Raw genomic sequence first — 23,919 nt, 5'->3', positions numbered from 1 at the left:
AAGTTGCCACCCATGTGTGCACTGCGCGTATTATTTATATCACTGGGCACAGGGAAACAGACTTTATTCATGTGAAACACAATTCATTTACCATTCATTCGCAAAAAATAGGGGAATCGACTTAAATAAATCAAGGTGGATACTGATACTGACATTTAGAAACTGGCCACTGGTGAGCATGCATACCTCCAAGTTGGGGAGCGTTTTAAATTAGGTGACACAGATAAGACTGAATCAGGGGTAAAGGTGGGGTATGCTATTCTGGTGTTTTGGTAAACACACGAGCAATCTTTTCTTTTGTCATTTAAATACTACATTGATGCTTTGTTAACCCCACCCATAATGGCGCCTAGGTGCCCCTGAGAGACCCTTAGGTCAAGAAACCCCGTATGTTTGGGTTAATTTGAAGTGCAAGCCAAACAGGCAAAGGAAACAAATGAATCCACTGTGAAATATTGAGACAGGCGGACACACGCCGTCCATCAGATACGTATATTTAATGGCCAATATGTTTTCTTTATTGGAGTGTAATATACAATATAATACAAAAATATAATTATAGCATTAGTGTATTGGAGAATGTGTTGTTTTCTTTTTATTGCCCAGTCGCCATATTGGACACCCTTAAACCCTATGACATCATGAAGCGTGTTCCTTCCGTCGGTCGCTGAGGGGAGCTACTACTACCGACTGATGTTAACGCTAAGTGCACAGGAGACAAAGCAACGAACTAATTGCCCCCCTGGATCAATCACATGCGATATTTTAACTGTTTAGGAACCGAAACCAAACACAAATATGAGACGGGTCATTGAGGTAAGCATGTTTCAAGTTAATATTTTAGGCTATTTCCTTGATGGAAATCGGTTGTAGTATATTGCTGATCCGGTTCCCTAGCTGGTTCTACTACCCTGTTCTGCTGCCAAGATCTGGTTCTGTCTCACCAGGTTATGTCCTGTGTGGCCTAACGTTGCCGTCGAAAGGACCATACAAGCTAATGTTAGCTTTTTGAGTGGTCAGTAAACTGTGATCACATTTAATCGTGTCGTAACTGTAAATCTGTTGGGATTACTCTGTCTGAGAAACTCCGTTTACAAATCCATGTGACAGTTAGGCTATCTATCGTTAGCCTGTAGTTTGTGTCCCTATTTGTTTTTTTTGTCTAACACGCGCCAAGTATCTAGCCGTGATAGCTTTGTAACATTAGCTTGGTAGCTAGGTGGCTAATGTTCGCCAAGGAATGGCCACAACATCAAAATGATCACACTGCGTCTATTCTCGTAATAATATCTGTGTTCTTCTAAGAGTGGTACAATTTAATTTGTGCCACATGAACGAAATAACCCGAACTTACTTGGTTTCCTCATGTAGCTGACTGGCTATCGTTTTCCCGAATATGCTTAAATAGTTGAGACATTGTGTAGTTATTTACTTAGCAAAGTGAAAGTGCGCTCACAATTGCCTTTAGCCACTGTCATTTGAAATGCTTTGTTTGACATCTTAAATATTAACGTTACTGTTGCCTGACGGCGAATGCCTTATGGCGAGCACTGTGTCTTTAAGGAGAACCCGGAACGTAGCAAGCAAACCCGGAAAAGTTGAGTAATCATTGTCAAAAAGCAACGGGCATATTTGACTATGGTGTTTGGTAAGCCAGTGCTTGCCAACCTATAACTATTAGTAACTAAACATGACCGCAAACCATAACATACCATACACGAGAGCTAACCCTAGGATAACCGTTTGCTAGGCTTCTGTGAAAGGGCAACGCAAATGTCGCTTTGAACCCCCCCAAAAGCAAAGTGCACATTCCTGTCTGTAACGTTACCATCAAATGTAATGCCGTTTACAGTTATATTATAACCAGGTAGTTAGTGAACTGCAGTAGTGGTAGCGATGAGTGTCGTTGCCAGTCCAAAAACTTCAACATCGATGGGCTACAGTTCCGGTTTAGATGGTCTTTGGACACAGCTTTGTATTTCCTGCTGCTGGTGCTCACTTTCTCACGAACTTGAGGAAATCAAACCGTGCTTAACATTGGAATCATATACCCATTTCCCAAGTTAAAGCATACATTCTCCTTTAAATGTCTGACTAGAATGTGTTAGAATCAAACTGCATTTTGAAAACAGTGGGAAATATATGTTTGCCTTTGTTTGACCTGAAATAGATACATATTGTACTGCATTTAACTTGGTTTTCATCGTAACACATGGATAAATAGATTCTAATCTGAATGTATTTTTTTTTCTTTTTTCTTTTTTCTTCAGGATTTCAGGAAATGAGCAACTTCAACCCACTGCAGAGGTTGCCAGCCCTGTGTGGATTTGGAGAATAACACTGATTTGATCATACTGTAGGAACATCCACATCCACCACACTAATGACTCTAGAACGTTTGACAATTCACCTTCAATAGAGAACATTCAGCCCCCCTGCAGAATCTTGCCCTGTTAACATGGATGGAGAAGAGGGCCTTTCTCATAAAAGTGATGTAGACCTGGAAAGTAATGGCTGCACAGGGGAGGACAAGAGACGAGAGGTCAAAGGAACATGTTTGAAAATTGAGGGTCAAGAAGGTTATGTTTTTAAATCATACAGCATCACACCTCATGATGGAACAGATGCAAAATCCTCTGCCTGTGTGTCGGAAGCTTTAGCTGAGGACATCTCTGCTGTTGAGAGCACATCAAACGATGTATCTTCTCAGGATAACGAACAGTCATCAGACGATGCTGTCACTGGGGAGTCTAGTGAAAATAAGGAATCTCCAACCTCTCCAAATGGGCCTAACAACCAGAACAGTGATGTGGATGAAGAAAGTCCACCAGAAAATGATACAATACTGCATATCAAAGAGGAACCAAATTCAATGGATGAGGCCATGCCAGAGGATGAAAAGTTACCATTTGATAATTCTGTAGGCCCTTTTGTTAGCAGAGATAATGATGACTACGGTGGTTTTAGTGGCTACACAAGTACCCTTTACGATGTTGCCATGGATGCCGTCACTCAGAGCCTTCTGACATCCATAAGGAATCCTGTGAACCCACGCAAAAAGTCTCCTGCCTGGAACCATTTTTTCATATCTCCACGAGATAGTACCAAAGCTATTTGTATGTACTGTATGAAAGAGTTTAGTAGGGGTAAAAATGAAAAAGACTTAAGCACTAGTTGTTTAATGAGACATGTACGCAGGGCTCACCCCACTGTGCTTTTACAAGATGGGGAGACCCCCTGTAATTCTAGTGCTGTAGCCTCATCCTTAATACCTCCCATAAAATCACCAAATAATGGAGACTTGGCAGCTAATACAACAGTTACTTCCGAAAACAACACCTCACCATCAACCTCCACAACAGAAGCCACCAACACATCATCCAAAGAAGTACCCTTAAAAATCAAACCAAAATTGGAGAAGTGCGCCAAGGCCGCCACTGGCACTGGTTTATCCCCACATTCCACCAACAACCACATTGATGAGCTGATAGATGGAGGTTTGGCATCGACACCAAAAAACTCCAGTTCTCGTAGGCGATCAGTAGTGTGGAAGCATTTTTATTTATCGCCTACTGACAGTTCCAAGGCTGTGTGCATACACTGTATGAATGAGTTCAGTCGAGGGAAAAATGGAAAGGACTTGGGAACAAGTTGCCTGATTCGCCACATGTGGCGTGCCCACCGTGACATCGTCATCGAAGAAAATGGACAGGGCTTCAGCATTCCACCACCATACACGACACCACCTACACTTCTGTCACGCACACAGGTACAGGACTCGGCTGAGGTGAAAAAGGAACCTACTTTTGCCTCTTGCTCTCCTGAAACATCAGATGAAGTGCCACAGAATACCAATGCATACGTTAATGTTAAGGAGGAGGAATCGGATGATGCCACATCTCATACAGGGCAGGAGTCATTGCTTGATTTGTCATTTGGATTGAAACGTGAAAATCTACCCTCAGCCTCTTTAACAGAGGAACCATCTGATGCTCCAAACTTAAATGAGGATCTGAGTTCAGTGTTCCAGCAAAACAAGAAAATAATGAAAAGAGTGAAATCTGAAGTGTGGCATCATTTTATTGTTTCACCTGTTGACCAGCTGAAAGCGCTCTGTCGATATTGTCCCTGTGTTATTAGTCGAGGGAAACGTGGTGACTTTGGCACAAGCTGTTTGATGAGGCATCTTATGAGGCGACACCCTGATGTCCTAGGGAACCAAAAAAATGCATATGACAAGGAGCCCTCACCACAGTCACCCTACACACAGGAAGTATCTGCCAAGGAGACTGACAGCCCTGTTCATGAGAGAAAATCAAATACCCTGTCACTTTTCAGTAAAAAGACTTCAAAGCTGTGGAATCATTTTTCTATTTCCTCTGCAGATCCCACAAAAGTGATTTGTTTGCACTGTAGCCGCACAATTAGCAGAGGTAAAAAGACCACAAACCTTGGCACAAGTTGCTTGTTCAGGCACATGCAGAGGTTTCATGGACATTATCTTGAAAATAACAGCAATAACTCAGGTGATGTGTCAACTGCTGAACTTCAAGTTAACCAAGAGCTCATGGACACTTCTTCATATGAAGAAAACGTTGAGAAATTTGATCAATACCACCCAGTTGCCAAAAAAATCACCAAACTTGTTGCAGAAATGCTTGCACTTGATCTTCAGCCATCTGCAGTGGTGGAGAATGTTGGTCTGAATCGACTGCTGGAATACCTCCAACCACAGTACACTCTACCCTCATCATCTTACTTCACCAGCACTGCCATACCAGAAATGTATGAAAGGGTGAAAGAAGTTGTCCATACACATCTGAAAGAGGCTGAGGGTGGCATTGTCCACTTCACAACAAGTATCTGGGTGAGCAGCCAAACCAGGGAATATCTGACACTGACAGCTCATTGGGTTGCCTATGAATCATGTGTACGTCCACAAGGCCAAGACTTTCATTGTTCAGCTCTCCTTAGTGTCTCTCAGATAGACTGTGACTACAACATGGTGAACATTCAGAAGCAGCTTGAATATCTCTGGGATACATGGATTGCTTCGGCCGGCCTCAGGATTGGATTCACTGTAACAGATAACCAGATAATTGGAAATGTTTTGGAAGACGGTGGTCATGCCACCCTACAATGTTTTGGTCACACAATAGACCTCATCGTGAGTGAAGCCATAAAGAGTCAGAGAATGGTTCAGAATATTCTCAGCATTGCTCGCAAAATCTGTGAACGTGTGCACCGCTCAGCGAAAGCAAAGGAGAAGTTAACAGAACTACAGAAGACGTACCAGTTACCTGAAAATCAACTTGTCCAGGATGTTCCGTCCAAATGGAAAACGTCCTTTTTCATGCTTGAACGTTTAGTGGAACAAAAGAAAGCCATTGATGAAATGTCCATTGAGTGCAATTTCAGGGAACTGATTAGCTGTGATCAATGGGAGGTGATGCAGTCAGTGTGCAATGCTTTAAAGCCTTTTGAGGTAGCCTGCAGGGAGATGAGCAATCGCACTGCCACACTTGGCCAAGTCATACCTCTCATACACATCCTCAATCGAAAAATTGATATGCTTTTTGATGAGACAATGGGCATAGACAACATGCTCAAGTCTCTAAAAGATGCCATGGTCACCAGAATGTCCTCTACACTGCATGACCCAAGATATACTTGGGCAACAATGCTGGACCCACGGTACAAAACCTCACTGTTCTCAGAGGAAGAGGCCGAACGGTGCAAACAAGACCTCATCCGAGAACTCGAGGTCTCACTGTCTACCTCAGATGAAGCAAAGCCTCTTCTGTCCAATGGATGTGGTGATGCTTCAGCTCCATCCAACAGCTCTGTCACAAGTAAGGATGACCTCTGGTCTCTCATGGATGACATCAGGAACAAAATCAAACAAGAGGACAAGCCTCCTTCAGAAATGGCAGTTCTGGAGTACTTGGAGGAAAGCATTCTGGATCAAACCTGCAATCCACTGGATTATTGGAATTTGAAAAAGTACCTATGGCCAGAGCTGGCTAAAGTAGCTGTTCGCTATGTGGGCTGTCCCCCTAGTGTTGTCCCAACAGAAACACTGTTCAGCACAGGGAGTATGAATTGTGCCCTGAATCAGTCCAGACCAATGCTGGAAAATGTAGAGGGACATCTGTTTTTAAAGGTCAACCTTCCTTTGATATATTTTCAGTACTGATTGACCTCTGATTTAAACCTTTTCATACACCTGTTTGTGCCCAGTCCAGGATCATATCATAGTTACCACATGGTCCTTAAGAATATTTTACAATGAGGAGATTCATATTCAATACTTAAAACGTTTTGCCATTTTTCATCATGTTCTTTTTTCTCTTTGTGTACTACTGTTGCAACACTGCAAACTGGAGTTGATGTCAAACTCAGTAATTTGTATCAGGGAGGGGGTTTTGGTGTATCTAGCTGTAGGGGTGATGGTTTGTTGCTGTATTATGATTTTGTATTTATTTGGTCTTCTTTCTCCTTGTGCCTTAGAACTACTTCAGGTCAAAATGCTGTAAATACTTTAATGATTTGCAAACCAAGTCTTCAGTTTAAATAATGTAAAATAAGCCTAGATGCTGAATTTGTGTTTTTATATCTTGGCCCAAACTATAAATGCTGTGACTGAAACATGTTTTGTTTTGTTTGTTATTTAATTCTTTTATTGTGAATTTTTGTCTCATGGTACTGTCATAGAGGTAGATTCTTTTAAAACTCACTGAAATGTTTCTTAATGAACTGTGTAAATTAATGTTTTTCAGGACAAGCAATTTGTTTATAACATTTGCCTCACAAGCACAATTGTCTTCTCTGAGGGATTAAATTATGGGTTATTGTCAAGTAAAATGTACTGTATATTTTATAAATAATGGTTTCTGAAGAGAATTTGATAAACATTCAGACTGGAACAATGCTAATTTTGTGATTATTTGTAAATAAAACATTTCCCCCTGATTTAGTGTCTTAACTGTTACTTATTAATGACTACCGGTATATAGGCCTACATGTACAGGTTTGATAGTAACAAAGCTGTGGACTGTTAAGCGTTTGGTGATGGTTACTGAAACCTTATTCTACATGTGGAAGTGAGATGTTGCTAGAGGAGGTATCAGGCTAAGGCATAAATGGCACAACCACAGCTTCCTGCAAAAGTAACAAAATTTAATCTGTAAACAGCATCACCTTGTATTTTTCCTCTAAGTCCATATTTCAGAGCCACAGGCTCTCAGTAATAATGTATTGATTGTACAGACTTTCAGACTGATCTTAAGTTAAATAATAGTACAAACAACTTGTTCTACTTTCCCAATATGTTCCCCCTCTTCTAATGATACAAGATAGGTAAGATCCACATAAAAGATCAGGCCCTTAAAATGTGCTGTTCTTGTCATGAAAGTAGCAATGATAGTGACAATTCTGGAAGCATGGATTAAAGGTTTGTTTCCCAATATTCTAATGCATCTTATTATGTGGTATCGGCCCTGAGTGTCACTGGAAAAAATGTGAAGACTATCATGTGACAATAAAAAAAGGATACATTTTTGTGACCTTTCTGTTCTCTGTTCCTTCAGCATTTTACCACTTTTGACAGGAACAGCACACACTAAGACTTGATATTAAAGCATGAAGAAATCTGTTTTAGTTGAGGCTACAGTGGATCTCTACCTTCCTTGGCTCAATGTTCAACTTATACAGCAGCCTGCTTTGGTTAATTACATGATAATTATGTTAAACAACACATTCAGTTGACAAGAAGGTGGAATGTTTCCTTTGTGCTTCATGCCAACAAAATTCTACAAAATGAGTAATTTACGCCACAAACATTCATCTAAGTTTATCTTTGAAGTGTTGTAATAGCACCAGTTTGTTGTCCATCTTAACACTGAAAGGGGGAAAGCTTAAGAAATCAAACTTTACATTATTGTACCCTTGAATAAAAGTCATCGGCTGATGTGATTCTTTAAGCAATGCTATCTGGGTTGAGTTAGCCTCCATCAAGATATGAGAAAAGGTCTTCATTTGTGAATCCCCTGGTACTATGTCCTCCCTTTTGCTGTATCTGAAAAGAATTAATTAAAAACATTAAACAATAATTTAACAAGAGTGCATTATCAAGGAACAAAATGTGATGTATTAGCAATGGGGGGAACAATGGACCCAAGAACGCTACCTGAACGTTGTGGTACCCTGCCACTTCAGATAGAAGCATCTGCTAAATCTCACTCAGTTCACCTCACTAAGCAGAACTCTCAAATGACTATGTTGGTAAAACAAACTGTTTTGCTTGCTACAGCACAATACCAGTCAAATTAGTAAATCTGAAAAAAAATGTATCAGCATCCATATTATGGACAACATGCATCACATACATACATATATATATATATATATATATATATCACTATAACAGAGCTGATGTACTGTAGAACTATGCCTGAAACACAATCTGTAATAACAAAACAGATTACTCACTTCCAGTTCTCATTCAGTTCTAAGAAGCGGGAGACTCCTGTCTGCGCAGCAAGTACATCAATATGTACAGAGACATCTAAAAACGATGTAAAGAAAACACATTTTAGCAGAGCTTTCTCCATAGATGTCGAACAACCTCCTCCCAGACAGACACAATTCATGGGAAATTCAGCACAGACCTGATGTGGCAGGGACTAAAGTGTGTAACTCCATCATGGCTCTCCCTCCAGGATAATTGTGATGGGAAACACACAGGGATAGGCTTGTGTAGGCAGCATTTGTCATCAACTGACCAATCACAATCAGTGAGGCAATTTTATACAGCCAGGATTTGTGGTAGTTGTTCAAACTGTAAACATAAAGAACTAGATTACACATAAATAACTAAACTACGATTCACTGTTTAACAAAACATTTCAATTCTGTTTGAAATGTCCCTATAAATTCAGAAATTAAAAGTTTTTCTCTCACATGTAGGAGCAGCCTCGGGCAGCCACAATGTTAAACACGGGGAGGGTGTAGATGATGAAGCGGAGCTCTTTGTGAGGCAGGAAAGAGTACAGCAGAATGAACCCAACAGTTGGAATCAACAGCGTTTGCATCCGTCTGTCAAAGAGACCCAGAGGAACAAAGAGCAACGTGCTGCCCAGGGCCCGAGGAACAGCCGAGTAAAAGTACCACAGAAATGGTGAGGTTTACTGAGGGGATTAAAGTTAAGGTGAAACAGAAGTCAGCAGCTAAAACTAATAAACATGTGGGTGAAATTGCAGGAACAGAATGGCCGTGAAACAATCAATCACTAAAAACAATAGAAAAGAACAAAAGGATATTCCCCAGTTGGAACTTTTGTTTAAGATTGTGTTGTACCACAGAACTTGACCCTCAGGCCAGAGTATTTGTTTCCAAAATACAGAGTCGACACATATGGTGAGACCTGTAAGGGAAACAAATTGCCATTTGGTTCAAATACAGTTTGAGAGTTTTAGTTTTGAAACAGAAAACATGAGAATTTACAGCCGTCAACTTTTCACATAGTACTCACTTAATGACAGAATACCAGCAGGTATGGCAAAGTAAAACAGCTGTGGTACAGTCAGTCTTCTGCTCAGTAGTGACATAAGTAGCATTAGACCTAGGAGGAGGCTGAGCTCGGAGCGGAACACGATGATGGCAAATGCTGAGAGATATATGAAGGGACCATGCTTCTGTGCCATCCATGACGTGAATGCCAGAACAACTACAAAGTTAAAAGGACAATGGGAATTAAAATACATATAAGTCAGTGGGTAAATCAGAAGATGGTGACAAGTTATATTGAAAATATTTACCTATAGGCAGAGCAAAAACATTTGGTAGAGGCCTGGTGGCATAAAACATCAGATGGAATTGTGATGTACAGATGAGGCAAAACAATCCAGCCACAGTGGTCCCAAACTGCTTCCGAACTTCATTTTGCATGCGCCAGAGAGCAGAGACCACACACATCCCCAGTATGGCTCTCACTAAAAAAGTAGACATGAGGTAAAGAAAAAAACATGTTTAATACTGTCTTCTCTCACAGTGCTATGGGCTGATAACTGATATTTGAGAAGACACTAACCAATGACTTGAGTGTAGAATTTTGGAGCATCCAGAAAATGAAGTGTATACACCAGTGGGGATGACAGTGCTGAAATAAACAGTGGTCCCAGGAATGTCCGTGGAACAACACCAGGAAATTCGAGATGGTCATACTGTAAGTGAGGAAAGAAAAATAACTTTACTTGACTTAACTTTACTTTTGTGTTCTGTATTGACACTCTCTTCTCAATTTAACCCAACTTTGTTCAATGCAGCTTGTGAAGGATGTGTATGGTCATATATCCACTGGCTAGCACTGTCACTGAATAGCCTACTGAAAGTATGAAATAGGCTGGCGAAATGACAGCGTTATTTTAGGGGATTAGAATTAATTACCCTACCTACATCAGCTTTGGTGATGATATGCCACTGAAAACGTTATCCCAGCTAGCTAACTACTACCGTTGTAAAGTTAGATAACCCAGTTGGCAGTTTCTCTAGTATCTTACCTTATCTAGGTCAAGTCTGTGAAACAAAACATCATGTATTGCTTGTAAGTTGAAACTTTCTTCGACCTTTGTAAAGGGACATATTAATAAATGCAGCAACACGATAAAAACAATCAAAAACAACAGTGGTCGCTCAGACACGCTCCTCTTCTCTGCCATGACTTTTCAATACAGGAAGTAAGCACATGCGCAGATCTGCCCCCTGAAAATGCTTTTAAAAAGACCATCCCTTTGGAAAAATCTTTCACGTTTCGCTCTCCTGTTGAAGACGAACAAAGTCATAACTGATAATGACCAGATATCCAATTTGGTGATGACAATACAATAGAAAAAAAAACACCACGGATTTCTTCACATCGCTTTGTTTTGTCAGGATAGGTCCATAAGGATAGCCCGAAAATCACCGTTCATTGCGCAAAGTCATTACATTCATGAATACACTTATCAACGATCAACCTAAAGTAAACAAAGCATTCCACGTCTTATCGGTCAAGTGCATTTAGGTGACTGCGACCTTAAATTTTCACTTGAATTAACACGTTTGTCCCGCGCGTGGCGATGTTACATTGGCTTACAAAATGACTGATGTATGAACTTGACCAATCAAAATGAGCCACAATCGTAATCACAAGCTGACGCGGAAATCGAAAATGTGTGGCTTTTTCTTCAACCGGCATGTAAATTTACTTTACTATAAAGCCTTGCCTATTGTCTTGATATATTCATTGTAGCGGTTATAAGCGATGTTTCTTCACCAACACGTCAGTATGTTTTAGACGCTGACAAAACTGTTACATCAGATTTTCTAGCGTGGTGGTTACGTTTGCTAATCAGCTAATAGCGAAGTTGAATGGGAAAATGCCAACCAGGATATCGATTACTTCATTTTATGTAGTATTTTTACTTTTACAAGTGCATTACAGCTACACGAAAGATTTGAAAAGTTCTTGCTCAACATGTAGACAGATTGCAGACAATTTCAACAAGGTAAGGCTGACGTGCTATGGAATGACTAGATGTCTTGACCTAACATTGACCATCAGAAGTCATACTACAAAGTTACCTATTCTGGACCTATACCTATTTGTAACACTTTTGAATTGTGACACCATACTTTCAAGGGTTTTGATAGAACGGTTAAGCAGAATTTTGGTGGTGGAAATACAGCATGGGAGGAGAGGGCATTGTCCAAATATGAGACCAGGTAAAGTAATGCTCTTTCATAGGTCAATCATTTGTTCTCATTTAGTTCTCTAACTGGATATTGCATGCTTTTGCTGTTGTACTACATTGTGCACTCTTTTCCCCATCCAGTGAGATTCGTCTGGTGGAGATTGTTGAAGGACTGTGTGACAGCAGCAGCTTTGAGTGTAATCAGATGGTAGAAGAGCATGAGGACCACTTTGAAACTTGGTGGTTCAAGAGGTTGGAATCTGTAGATTTCTCATGCTACTTTTGACTTGACCATTCCATATGTTTAATTGGATTATTGAAATTAAAGGTGCTCGAAGCAATGTTACACAGTTTCTTAGCTAGAACATTTGGTCCAGCCTGGACCTAAAAAACATGAACTGTTCCAGCCAATCACTGACTAGATGCGTGTTTTAAGGGAGGGGGGGGAGGGAGTTGTGAGTAGCTATTTTATTTGAATGTTAACAGAGTGATGTTACCCAACATCGCTTAGAGCACCTTTAATTCCATAGACCTAATCATTCATAACATTAAAATGATATCTCGTTTACTTCAGGAAATCAAAGCACCCTGACATTTTCAAATGGTTTTGCATTGAGACCATCAAAGTATGCTGTCCCAGTGGAACATTTGGCCCAGACTGCAATGGTAGGTCTTGAAACTCAGATGTAGCGTTTGAGAGTGTAGACATACATTCACCTCTGAAAATGTATGTCGTTTGTTTGTTTGGTTGGTTGGTTTTTTTACCTTTGACCATATTTCTTCACTTTTTAAGAGGTTTTTGTCTCGGTGACATACATTGTAGTGGTTCAGTATTGTAGTTGTACAGTTAAATAATGATGTAATAGAAACAATATTAATGTGAAACTGATATCTGATATGTTGTAGCCTGGAAAGAAGTACAAGTGTACTTACAGTAATTCTGGAGGTGCCTCTCATTCAGCGTTTATACGTCCTCCCTCACTCCTCGGGCCTCGATCCTCACTGATGTACATAAAAAATGATGGGGCGGCAACAATGGGATAGTCTATCCCTTCTTCTATCTTTCTTTATGTAGATCAGTGAGGATCGAGGCCCGAGGAGCGAGGGAGGACGTATAAACCTTGAATGAGAGGCACCTTGGGACTCTTTATTTATATTGGGACACACAGTCTTAAAGTATGGCTGTAGAATAGGCCTTTTGTTCATACCAGTCTTAAAAGGCTTTACATTTCACTTATTAAATCACATAGAAACCCTCTAATGAACATGATACTAGATGAAAGTAGTAGAAAGCAGTTTTCAGGCAACAAAAGACCTACAGCTCCTTCTAGGTGGAAACATTTGTTGTGCATAATATATCACCTTTGGTGATGCCTGAAGACGTTTCTATCATTTATCAGTTAAGGATGTCCCTGAATCTGAAGAAAACACACTGGTCTGTTGGTCTAATGGTCTGTTTGCTGATCAGGCTGTGTTGGAGGATCAGAGAAACCTTGCCATGGTAATGGCCGGTGTGATGGTGAAGGGACAAGGGGAGGCAATGGCAAGTGCCTTTGCAACCGTGGATACAAAGGGGAGCTCTGTCTGGACTGCACTGATGGATACTTCAGCAAGGAAAGAAATGACACGTTCTCTCTTTGTACAGGTACATTTGAAACTGCTATTGAAACTTTACTTGCTGAGAGCCTTTGAGACTAACTGAGTTTAAATGTTTAGTGTCACTTTACAGCTGCTTTGAAGAATGAGGCTGTTTTTACAAATGTGTTTACTTACTTGCTGGTCTGATTTAAATCTGATTTTGATATATTATAGAACAATTTTGAGTGCCTTTTTTAAATTCTCTTCTTCTAAGCTGTCAGAACCACTGTCCAGTGCGCTCACGTCTAAATAATTACTATAGCAACCAATATCAATGCTATAATATGAACAGAACTTAATTCCAGTCTAAATCCAGTCATTTTTAAATAGGCCATAGTAGTTCTGTCATAGATCATGTTTGAAATGTATATGTAAAGGAAATGTCTCAACTTTGTTTAGTTTCAAGTCTAAGAACTGCTCTTCTACAGAGTGCCACACCTCTTGTAAAACCTGCACAGGCCCCACCAATAAGGACTGTGATGACTGCAAAGATGGGTGGGAGGAGGATGACGATGAGGCGTGCATTGGTAGGGAAATCATTGGTTCTTGCAAAATTATGGAAATTGAGAACACAGCTATTTGTTTTTCTTCCAGTAGTTCGTAATATTAATCAACATATTTCTTTAAAGATGTTGATGAGTGTACTGAGGATTCTTCCTCATGTAAAGAGGATCAGTATTGCTTAAACACTCCTGGCTCATACTCCTGCAAAGGTAAGACTTCTAAAAGTATTTTAGTATTATTTTCTGCATTTGCATTTATTAATTTAGCCGATACTATTGTCACTCCAAAGTAGGGCTTGAAAACGAAATTATTTTTCAATCGTTCCGTTCCGAACGGTTCAGCTATGTTTAACGTTTTCGTTCTTGCGTTCCGCCACCAACATATCGTTCCTGAATCGGTTCGGAACGTAAAATATCGTTCGTTCTTATCGTTCCGGCAGTGTTTGGCGGGCCTATCAAGTCTATTTTTGTGGTCTATACCTTAGAATAGACTTACTTTCTATTACTATTTCGATTACTATTTGCCCTTGATTTCCACCGCAGCTAGTCAAAAATAATAAATCACAGGCGGCATCCAAAAACATTCAGATGGGCTATCCATCCCACATAGCCTAGCTTACCCCTGATTTGATACTTTGTAGAGCCTCCTTTTGCTTTAATTATATCAATCTGTTTGGATATGTCTCTATTAGCTTTGCACACCTAGATTGGGGACTATTTGCCCCATCTTCCTTGCAGAATTGTTCAAATTCAGGCAAATTATGTGAAGAATGGTGATGGACTGCTTTCTTCAAGTCAATCCACAGATTTTCTATAGGATTTAAGTCAGGGCTCTAACTTGGCCACTCAAGGACATTCACCTTCCTATCCTTAAGCCACTGCTTTGTTCTTTTGGCAGTATGTTTAGGATGTTGGAAGGTGAATGACCTGCCCATCTTCAGCTGTCTAACATAGGAATGCAGGTTTTCCTAAAAAAATTGGGTGTACTTGGTAGCATCCATTTTCCCTTCTATCCTGACCAATTGCCCAGTCCCCGCTGAAGAGAAACATCCCCACAACATAATGTTGCCCCCACCATGCTTCACTTGTAGGTTAGTGCCTGGAGTTCAGTCCAAAAAGGTCAATCTTAGTCTCGTGACCATAAAACCTTCTTCCACGTGGTAGCAGAATATTTCAGATGAGTTTTTGCACTGAACTCCAAGTGCTATGTTTGGCGAAAACCAAACACAGTACACCACCCCAAAACATACCATACCTACTGTGAAGCATGGTGGGGCAACATTATGTTGTGGGAATGTTTGTTTTTATTTACTACATTTGTAAATAAAAAGTTTTTTTTCAATGGGTTTTGATTTCAGGCTGTAAGACAAAAAAGTAACTATTTCAAAGGGGTATGATGACGGTATGTCATACAAGGGCCATTATCTCTGGAGCAACTTGGGGTTATGTGCCTTGCTCAAGGGCACAATGGTAGAAGGGGGAAATTGAACCCACAACTTTTCAGGCTACTGCATGCTAGCCGAGCTCCTTAACTACTGCACTACCACCGCCCCAGTTCTATAGCTATCTTGTGCAGTATAGTTGCATCTACATACCGATATGATAAAACGTTTTGTTCTCTGTTTTCTAGCTTGCGACAAGGTCTGTTCTGGCTGTAAAGGGCCTGGACCCGACCAGTGTCTAGCCTGCTCGGAAGGATTCACGGAGGAGGAAGGCAAATGCATCGGTAAACACCTAATCATTTATGTCTGTGACTCTAGATGTAGTTACAAGAGTTCTGTATTATAGAACACAGTAGAGGATTATAGGTTTAAATCATATAAGATTCACAATACTGAACACTTCCTTCAAGAATGGGCTTGAACATCGGCTCTGTCTTCCTGTTCTGTTGATAGATATTAACGAGTGTGATCAGCCTGAATCTGTATGCACTGAGGAGCACCAGGAGTGCCTCAACACCATTGGAAGCTACAAGTGCCAGTGTGCTGTAGGTTTCCATGAAGAGGACGGAGCCTGCATTCCAACTGCCACATTAGGTAAGTACGGATATTGTAAAGTATGGCTTTAATGTCTCCATTGTGAGGAATTAAAACATTACCCACTGCCATGCCAAACAACACCAGTCTGGCAATATGTGACACTTAAACCTGAGCTAATGCAACCCCTTCTTCAAAAAAAGTTAGGATGCTGTGTGAAATGTAAACATAAACAAAATACTGTGATATGCAATGTAGTTGAAAATGGTGCAAAGACAGAGATTGTTTTTTGGAAAGTATATGTTTATTTTTAATTTGATGCCAGCAACATGTCACAAAAAAGTTGGGACAGGGCATTGTGTTGCTTTCCCTCTCTGAATATTTTAATGAAGTAGCCTACTATACACTAATCCAGCGCGAACTTTATGGGCGCTGCCATCTTGAATATCGCCATTACTGCGTGCCTGCGAGTGTGACGAGTGACACTTGTCTGTGCTTTTCAATGAAAGCATCCTGTCAGAGAATGTCTACCGAGAGGACTGCTAATGAATGAAAATGTCAGGTGAAAGGGAACATTGGATCAATGATGTCAGACTGTACCAAAACTTACCAATGAAGGTAATTTATTAACACCATAAGGTATTAAGACGTGTATTAATGACAGCTAACTTCAGCAACAGCCGCCTATGGAACCAACAGGCTAATTTCTTAGCAGCCAGGCACGCAGTAATGGCGGTTTTGTGTTACTTCCGTGTTTCGCTGGATTAGTGTATAGATGATGAAATTTCCAAATGTTTCACAATTTCATATTGAAGAGCATTATTCTCATCTTGCCCACACAGGCTTTCATAGAGGGATGAATACCTTTACATCTTTAGGTCTGAGAGACTCTCTGAGACTTTGTACTCTATGCTTTGTATAGCCAATCGTGGTGCTAGTTAACCTAATTAGTTCTGAAATCTTACTCCTCATGTTTTCTTAAAGCTGTTGTCAGCCTTTGTTGCTCCTGTCTCAACTTCTTTTTTAGATGTTGCTGGCATGAAAAATAAAATGAGCATACAATTTTCATGAGATAGTCAACTTTGTCAGTTTCAACATTTGATATGTCATCTATGTCCTTTTTTCAACTAAATATGTGTTTATGAGAATTGCAGATCACATTCTGCTTTTATTTACACAGCGTCACAGCTTTTTTGGAAACAGGGTTGTAACAGATAAAGGAAGATAAGATACACCCGAACACAATGTCCACACTGCAAAAAAACTGCTTGTCTAATAAAATCTCACCAAGTGTTTTAATCTTATATCGAGATAAAAAAAAATAAAAAAAACTAGTTGGTATTGTTTTCAGACACTTACCTAGTGCTTTCTTTTGAAATCATTTGACTTAATTTAAGAAAAGCTTGTCTTATTTTATGTCAATTCTTCCTGAAAACAAGCAAAATTATCTGCCAGTGCAGTAAGTAAATTTGTCGTAAAACAATCACATTTAGTGCAGTAAGTAAATTTGTCTTGATAAGACTCCTTAAAATAAGTCAAAGTCTTCTTAAATTAAGTGACATTATCTTTTGAGAGAGTGCTAGTTAAGTATTTTCATACTTAAAACAATACCAAATAGATTTTTGATCTTAATATAAGATAATTACACTAGATTAGATTTCATTTTTTGCAGTTTGAGTGTCAAGATAAGACACCCGAGCTAATACTGGAATTAATCAAGCCTGACTGTTAGCTTGCTATGGGCACAGCAGCTTATCTTAAGCACCAGCAATTAGACATGTTGTACATTGAACATTATCTTAAAACATTCTGAGTCATTTTAAACAATTAATTTAGCTATAATGGAATTTTCTTAAATACTCCGAGAGCAAAGTAAAAGTGTTGTAAAAAGAATTTTGTTTCTGTTGATGAGTTGTATGATTCACACAGGAAGTTGCATAGGACTCATGGCATCTCTTTCTTCTTATTCTTAGAGGAGAATCAACAATCATCTGAAGATCAACAAGCCCCTGATAGTGAGAAGCCTGCGGCGCATGAGGACCTGTGATGCCACTCTGATTTTTAATTCCTGGATTGAACACAAGGGGGCGCTAAAGCACTGTGTTGGTCCCTCACAAGCAGCATGTCATGAGTTGAATGATGCTTTGGACAATATGGCCCTCACTGAACTGAACTGCCTCAATTTAAGGCAATTTTATACCAGGAACTGGCCCGTGGAATAGAGGTCAAATCTGTCTCATTTTCTGAGTGTAAGTTGTTTTTGTTGCCCTGTGACTAGGAGGAAACATTGTTTTTCAAGCCAACCTTTAATTGTTTTAATAAGAGGTCTTATTGTGTTTGTAACCAAGCAGCTAGTAATGTTTCCCTCCTTTGTCCCTCATCAGAGGACAGTGAAAACAGCACCTCTGCTGGTTTTAGAATGAACACCAGATGGCAGCATAGCCCAGAAAAAAAAGGAAAGTTGGGGGAAATGGAAATTTACCGACATTAAATAAAGAAAACATGAAAGATGAAGATGTCTTTTTTAGAAAAAAAAGTTCTTCTGATGTCCTACTTTTATTGTGTTGAATTGTGTTACCTAGCCCCTATGAGCAGATGTTATCTCAGATGGTGCATGTCTCATGGCAATGAGCTGCTTTGTTTGTAGTTGCTTGACAGACTGCTGCAAGAGAGTTGGGTTAAGAGCTTGTTGTAACACATCCTTGAACCGGGGCTTTCAACTGCAGATGTAATCCCTCAATTCCCCCTTATTTACCCTCCACTGTCTTCGTGATGATACTTTTCCAGTGACCCATACTGTTAAAAGAACTCATTTGAAACAACTCCTGAGTAAGGACGGAGGTTTTGAACATATATAGCCTGAACTTTAAATTAGACTGTATGAAATGTATCGAGTAGATCCCTGGGGAAGAGTTCTATATGCCCTGAGAGCCCACTGAAACGGACTGGTACATCTTAAACTGAGTGCAGCATAGCTCTTCCCTTTGCTTTGTTGTGGTTTTGCTCTGCCAGTAATGCTCAGCTGTGGTGCATGTGGTCTCACTCAGGCCAGGGTGACCACAAGGACACTGCCAACTCACCCAGAGCATGCTGGGATGTCAGTGCTCAGTGCATATGTCTTTGGGTTAGTGGAAGAGAAGTTGACCCAAAGTGAATTTTGTTCAGATGGAGCCCCTCAGGTAAAGCTCCCCGGGTGGTGGAGAGAGAGCGAGAGAGCGAGAGCACAGGTTCACCCCATCCCCTCCCACTCTGTGGTTTGGACTCTGACTGAGGTGCAGCTGTGCCATGTGCTTTCGTTCAGGACTTTGTGTGTGATGTGGTCACCTCCTTCCCTGTCTTTCTCTCTGTTGTGGCTACCCGCTTTGCCTACTCAGAGCTCCACAGCAAAACACCATCAATAAAGTTGGACAAATTTTGGCACCATTTGGAATCAGAGTATGCCTACACTTGATCTTGGGAGGACCAACCGGGCCAAGATCAGCACTTTTGTGCAAACCTGACTATATTCACTCCGAATTGACCTCTCAATCACAATATGACCATAATATTGCTTACTTCAACTGTTTAATTTGGTGTTCGGTGTGAATGTCTTTTGGGGCGGATCGACATTTTATTGTAAACTGTTCTCTCATATTCTCAGTTATTTTTTTTTTTGGTTTGTCTCTGAACTCTTGAAAGCGTTTCTGTGAAGGTAAACAGTTCAGTGTAATGAGTTCTTACCAGGACTGTACTCTCGTAGACATCAGAGGGAGTGGCCTTCACTCAGCCATCCTTGTGCACTTTGAAGAGATTTTGTAGACAAGTGAGATAGATTGATGCGTCATTCTTTGAACTAGCCGGTGTGTTTGTGTCTGTGTGTCTAGTCTGATCTCATATACACACTTAGTGAATTCAATGAGAAAAGCTTTGATCTCCTTTATTACTTTGTTTGGTACCTTTGGGTTTGCACGCAATCTTTGTGGTCAAGGCTGATGAGGATCTCACAGATTTGGGATTGAACAGAGTGGTTTTCATAACCCAGGAAAAAACACACAAATACACAAAAGGATAGAGACACATTTCCTGTTTTGAACTTGATTTGATAGTTCATCATTTTTGTTTACCATTTTGATAGATTCAGGAGTAATGCATCGGGTATGTTTTTATTTTGGTGTGGTCTAATTGAAGAAGTGGACAAATTAGTCCGGAAAGGGGCTCAGTATGAGAGAGCACAATAGCTACAACATGTACTTCTGGGATACAGGCTTCTATTCTGCTTATTAAGAAGAAGTTAATATGTAGCAGACGTCTGAGTTTGTGTTATCAAGGCAATTCATTTCCTGACCAATATTAACTCATATGGTTTTGTTTTATCTGGAGGGCAACCCTGCACAAGATTGAGAATAAAATTGTTCCTGTTTGAAATCGTATAACAGTTCAGCAGGGGAATTCACACACTCTTGTGACTGACCACCTACTGGGAGTTGTATAACAGACAAACAGATCCAAGTTGCGTGCAGCTGAAAGACATGAAATCTAAAACATCAAGGGTGATTTCAAAGCACCACTGTTTTGTATTCAGAGACTTCCAAGGAACCCCTGGCAACAGGTTAAATGGGTTGACTTCTCACAGCTCTCACAGATGATGCAGGTGACGCAACAGTGCCATGTGAGCCGTCGCTGGTTGTGAAAGTTCACAACACACTGATCCCACTGCTGTGTGTTATGCATTGCTGTAACACTTTGCACATGTTTGTTGACAGATCATTTTACAGGCACGCTCACTAGACCTCTGATTAGAGGACCACACAGATTCACACACATGATACTGATGTCCATGCTAGAGAATAGAGCTATGATAATAAAACAAATTCAGTGATACACAAGAGATGGCAGTGTCAGTGTATATATAGTCAGTCACACAGTCTATGTGTGTGAGTGACTATGTATGTATGTGTGTGTGTGTGGGGGGGGGGTATGGGTGTGTGAGAGAGAGAGAGAGAGAGAGAGAGAGAGAGAGACTGATGATTCTGCAGTCCGATTCCTGTGAGGTGAAGCGCTGCTGGCTCAGCGTGGCTCCCCGGCGGGCGGCTTGTGCCAGGTCAGCATTTTGGGGCGTATATCAGCGCTCTGTGGCGCTGGCTGAGCTGCACAGCATCCCCTCTCCTCTCCTCTGGGCTCACCTCTCATGCTAACGCTCCAGTGGCAGTCATGTGCACGTATGTGATTATGCCTCACTGGCCCTCTGACAGGACATGCTCAGAATCCACTGTCAGGAAGACACGGTTGAAGACCTCATGCATGTAGAATGCGATTAGGATGCATGACAGAAATCAGGGTTTTTCGGTCTCCGTGCTCCAAGCGGGGAGTTTATTTCAAGATGCTTGTTAAGAAATAATACAAAAATATCAGACAATTGCTTAAATTATACACCCGGAGAGTAGGATAATAATAGAGCAGTTAATAACAGGGCACATGGATCACATCACTTATTTAGGCTTTAGATCTAGGTCAGAGTTCTACCCCGTAATAGAGCTTTACGACAATGCCAATTTTCATTCTGCCAACACTGGCATTGAGTAAAGCCACTCAAAGGAGACTGGAGATGGCAGAACGCTGTATGTGTAACATATGGGGACGTTAGACTGCACATTCATATTATTTTGTGAAATTAGGCTTTCCTAGATGCCCAACTAGCCAAACTCCAGCTTTAAAGTATCACATCATCTCACATTAATAATTAGTATGTTTTCTAACATTAAATGGTGGGCCCTGATGATATGATCTAAGAGCAAAGTAGGCTGTGAACTCATCACCAAATTGGTTTCTTATATTACAGGCATCTATGCTGTGAGTCCCATCACTTAATTTGACCAGCTAGTTGGTTGTTTAGAGATTTTGTTACGTGATATCACCAATATCATGTAGCCTTCGGGAGCCACAGGAGCCGCACGCTTTAACCGTGGCTGTTATTCAGTTAAATGTGCTGTCTGTCCCCCACTAGGTGGCAGATTTGACAAGTGGCTCACATGAATGGAATGATGGTACCTGATGTACTGGAAAATATGGACACTAGCCAAGTCCCTGAAATTCCTCAGAAATATCATGTGATTCCATATAAAACATCATCATTTTTTCCCCAGAAAAATGGAGATTGGGTTTGCTATATTACAGAGTCCTACAAAGAACTTCAGTAACCTGCAGAGGGCATAGCTGATCGACTCCCCCTGCCACCCCCACCCCCACCCCCACCCCCACCACCCCCACCACCACCACTACAATTTGTTTTGATCACATGCATAACTTCCTGTCTGGTAGGTAGTCTTCCCATCCTCCTCCAGTGTAAAGCGAATGTGGGACGGTGAAGTTGGGGGGAGAGTAAAGGTCCTCGTGAGTGAGACACCTGCAATGAAAGAGCTGCAATCCGGTGAGGAATGTGCAGACACGCAGTGACAGGACATGCACCTTGTGTACACAGGCCCAATTAGGGGGAAAATACCAAACCACGAGTGCAATCTGGGCGACTCAACTCTAAACAGGCTGCTTTACTTTCCACATGCCTTCTCAATTCTATCTCCACACTCAGTGGTATGTGTGACATTTTAATCCCTCTCAGAGAGCTTTTGACCACTTTCAAATCGGCTCATTGACTGAATGAAATAATTGGGATATTAGGCATATCTGGCCTAAGAACACGAGTGTTATTCCAAGACCGACACACGCTCCTCAAGTTCAGTCAACCTTTTGACCTCTTTGTCAAGGCCTGCACCGAGATTATTTGTCCCTGATTTTGCTATTTAGAGATAATTGATGAAAGTCATACAAAAAAACAAGAAAGTGATTGAGGAAAAGAAAAAGTGAATAAATAAGAATGAATCTTTTTCTCTTTTTTTTGCCAAGTTTCATTTTTGGCTCCCCATTGATTCAGTAATGACTATACGGCGTGTGTGTGTGTGTGTGTGTGTGTGTGTGTGTGTGTGTGTGTGTGTGTGTGTGTGTGTGCATCATCACAGGCACCAGCTCCCGCCTGCCGCTAGAACAGTAGGGCTCCCTCAGCCCACTCTTCCTGCTGCTGCCCACACACACTCACACTCACAAGAGAGCGCAGGCCAAGATACTGGAGCCCAGATGGGAGCGAACACAACTCACATTATGTAATATGCAGGCCCTCGATTTTGACTAAGCATTGCCCAAAATGAAAAGTTAGTTGTAGAGACACTGACATCTATGATCCCCACTTCAGCTGACATTGGCTAGCACAGTTTACAGAGAGTGTATAGCATATTGTGATCCGCAAAAGGAAACATTTTTTTGCTACTTTTTTTCTCACCTTTCATTCCTTTGTCACAGTGACATGATACTAGTAATATTACACAGAACACGAAGTCACAACTAATTACCTCAATCTCACTCACTTTCCCACCCACTTGGCTTTCACTTTTCACTCTGTCTCAGTTCTCCAGCAACACTCTGAAAGTTGTCTCCATATGGATAGAGGGGAGGAGTATTTGAAAAAGTGCAGGAGAGAGAGAGAGAGCGAGTGCATCGAAGGAGGGCACTTGTTTTAAATTCCAATATGGACTCACAGAAAGAGCCTAACTGGAAACAGATGTAGAGGCTCCCGCCACACACAGCTTGTTCCCAGCGCTCCCCCACCCAAACAACAGTCTCTCTGTGGCGTCTGGCGTCACCTTGCTCCCTGGCACACACAGGAACTCTGTGAGCAAGGCCTGAGTTTCCACACTGCACCCCAGACCTGTTCCCCTCCAAACAAAGAGGCAAGTGAGAGCCGAGTTTAGAGTTGTCAGACCAACATACGCATGCACACACACAGACACACAGACACACACACACACACACACACACACACACACACACACACACACACACACACACACACACACACACACACACACACACACACACACACACACACACACACACAACATACACCTGTTGCCAAAGGAACCAGGTCAAGAATATTAATGAAATATAAAGCAAGAATATATGGAGACTCTGCTCTCTACACAAATGGAACAATGAAGGACTTGTGTTAAGAACATTTGTGCTTTGTTTGGGTGGAACAACCCA

General features: G+C 41.0%; 3 protein-coding genes across 3 annotated transcripts; 2 read left to right on the top strand and 1 right to left on the bottom strand.

Moving 5' to 3' along the window:
• The first annotated feature begins 471 nt into the window (after positions 1 to 471).
• On the top strand, positions 472 to 6,972 carry zbed4 (zinc finger, BED-type containing 4). Its single transcript, XM_062518677.1, has 2 exons — positions 472 to 816; positions 2,271 to 6,972. Exon 2 carries the CDS (start codon positions 2,459 to 2,461, stop codon positions 6,194 to 6,196), a length of 3,738 nt encoding a protein of 1,245 aa, XP_062374661.1. The 5' UTR covers positions 472 to 816; positions 2,271 to 2,458; the 3' UTR covers positions 6,197 to 6,972.
• Positions 6,973 to 7,158: 186 nt separating this feature from the next.
• On the bottom strand, positions 7,159 to 11,047 carry alg12 (ALG12 alpha-1,6-mannosyltransferase). The gene is made up of 9 exons (XM_062518679.1): positions 10,560 to 11,047; positions 10,091 to 10,223; positions 9,819 to 9,992; positions 9,533 to 9,727; positions 9,322 to 9,424; positions 8,962 to 9,186; positions 8,670 to 8,839; positions 8,491 to 8,566; positions 7,159 to 8,077 (listed from the first exon to the last, which is right to left on the bottom strand). The coding sequence occupies exons 1-9, from the start codon at positions 10,716 to 10,718 to the stop codon at positions 7,843 to 7,845; spliced, it is 1,470 nt and encodes a 489-aa protein (XP_062374663.1). The 5' UTR covers positions 10,719 to 11,047; the 3' UTR covers positions 7,159 to 7,842.
• A 139-nt stretch (positions 11,048 to 11,186) lies between these two features.
• creld2 (cysteine-rich with EGF-like domains 2) lies at positions 11,187 to 18,353 on the top strand. The gene is made up of 10 exons (XM_062517948.1): positions 11,187 to 11,546; positions 11,681 to 11,763; positions 11,874 to 11,984; positions 12,307 to 12,398; positions 13,201 to 13,377; positions 13,799 to 13,897; positions 14,000 to 14,083; positions 15,504 to 15,599; positions 15,769 to 15,909; positions 17,823 to 18,353. The coding sequence occupies exons 1-10, from the start codon at positions 11,418 to 11,420 to the stop codon at positions 17,894 to 17,896; spliced, it is 1,086 nt and encodes a 361-aa protein (XP_062373932.1). The 5' UTR covers positions 11,187 to 11,417; the 3' UTR covers positions 17,897 to 18,353.
• The last annotated feature ends 5,566 nt before the right edge of the window (positions 18,354 to 23,919 follow it).

This window comes from Sardina pilchardus, chromosome 17 (assembly GCF_963854185.1).
Source record: "Sardina pilchardus chromosome 17, fSarPil1.1, whole genome shotgun sequence".
NCBI classification, from domain to species: Eukaryota; Metazoa; Chordata; class Actinopteri; order Clupeiformes; family Clupeidae; genus Sardina; species Sardina pilchardus.
Note: the sequence above shows the minus strand (reverse complement) of the source record. Positions and strands in the feature narration are given on the sequence as shown.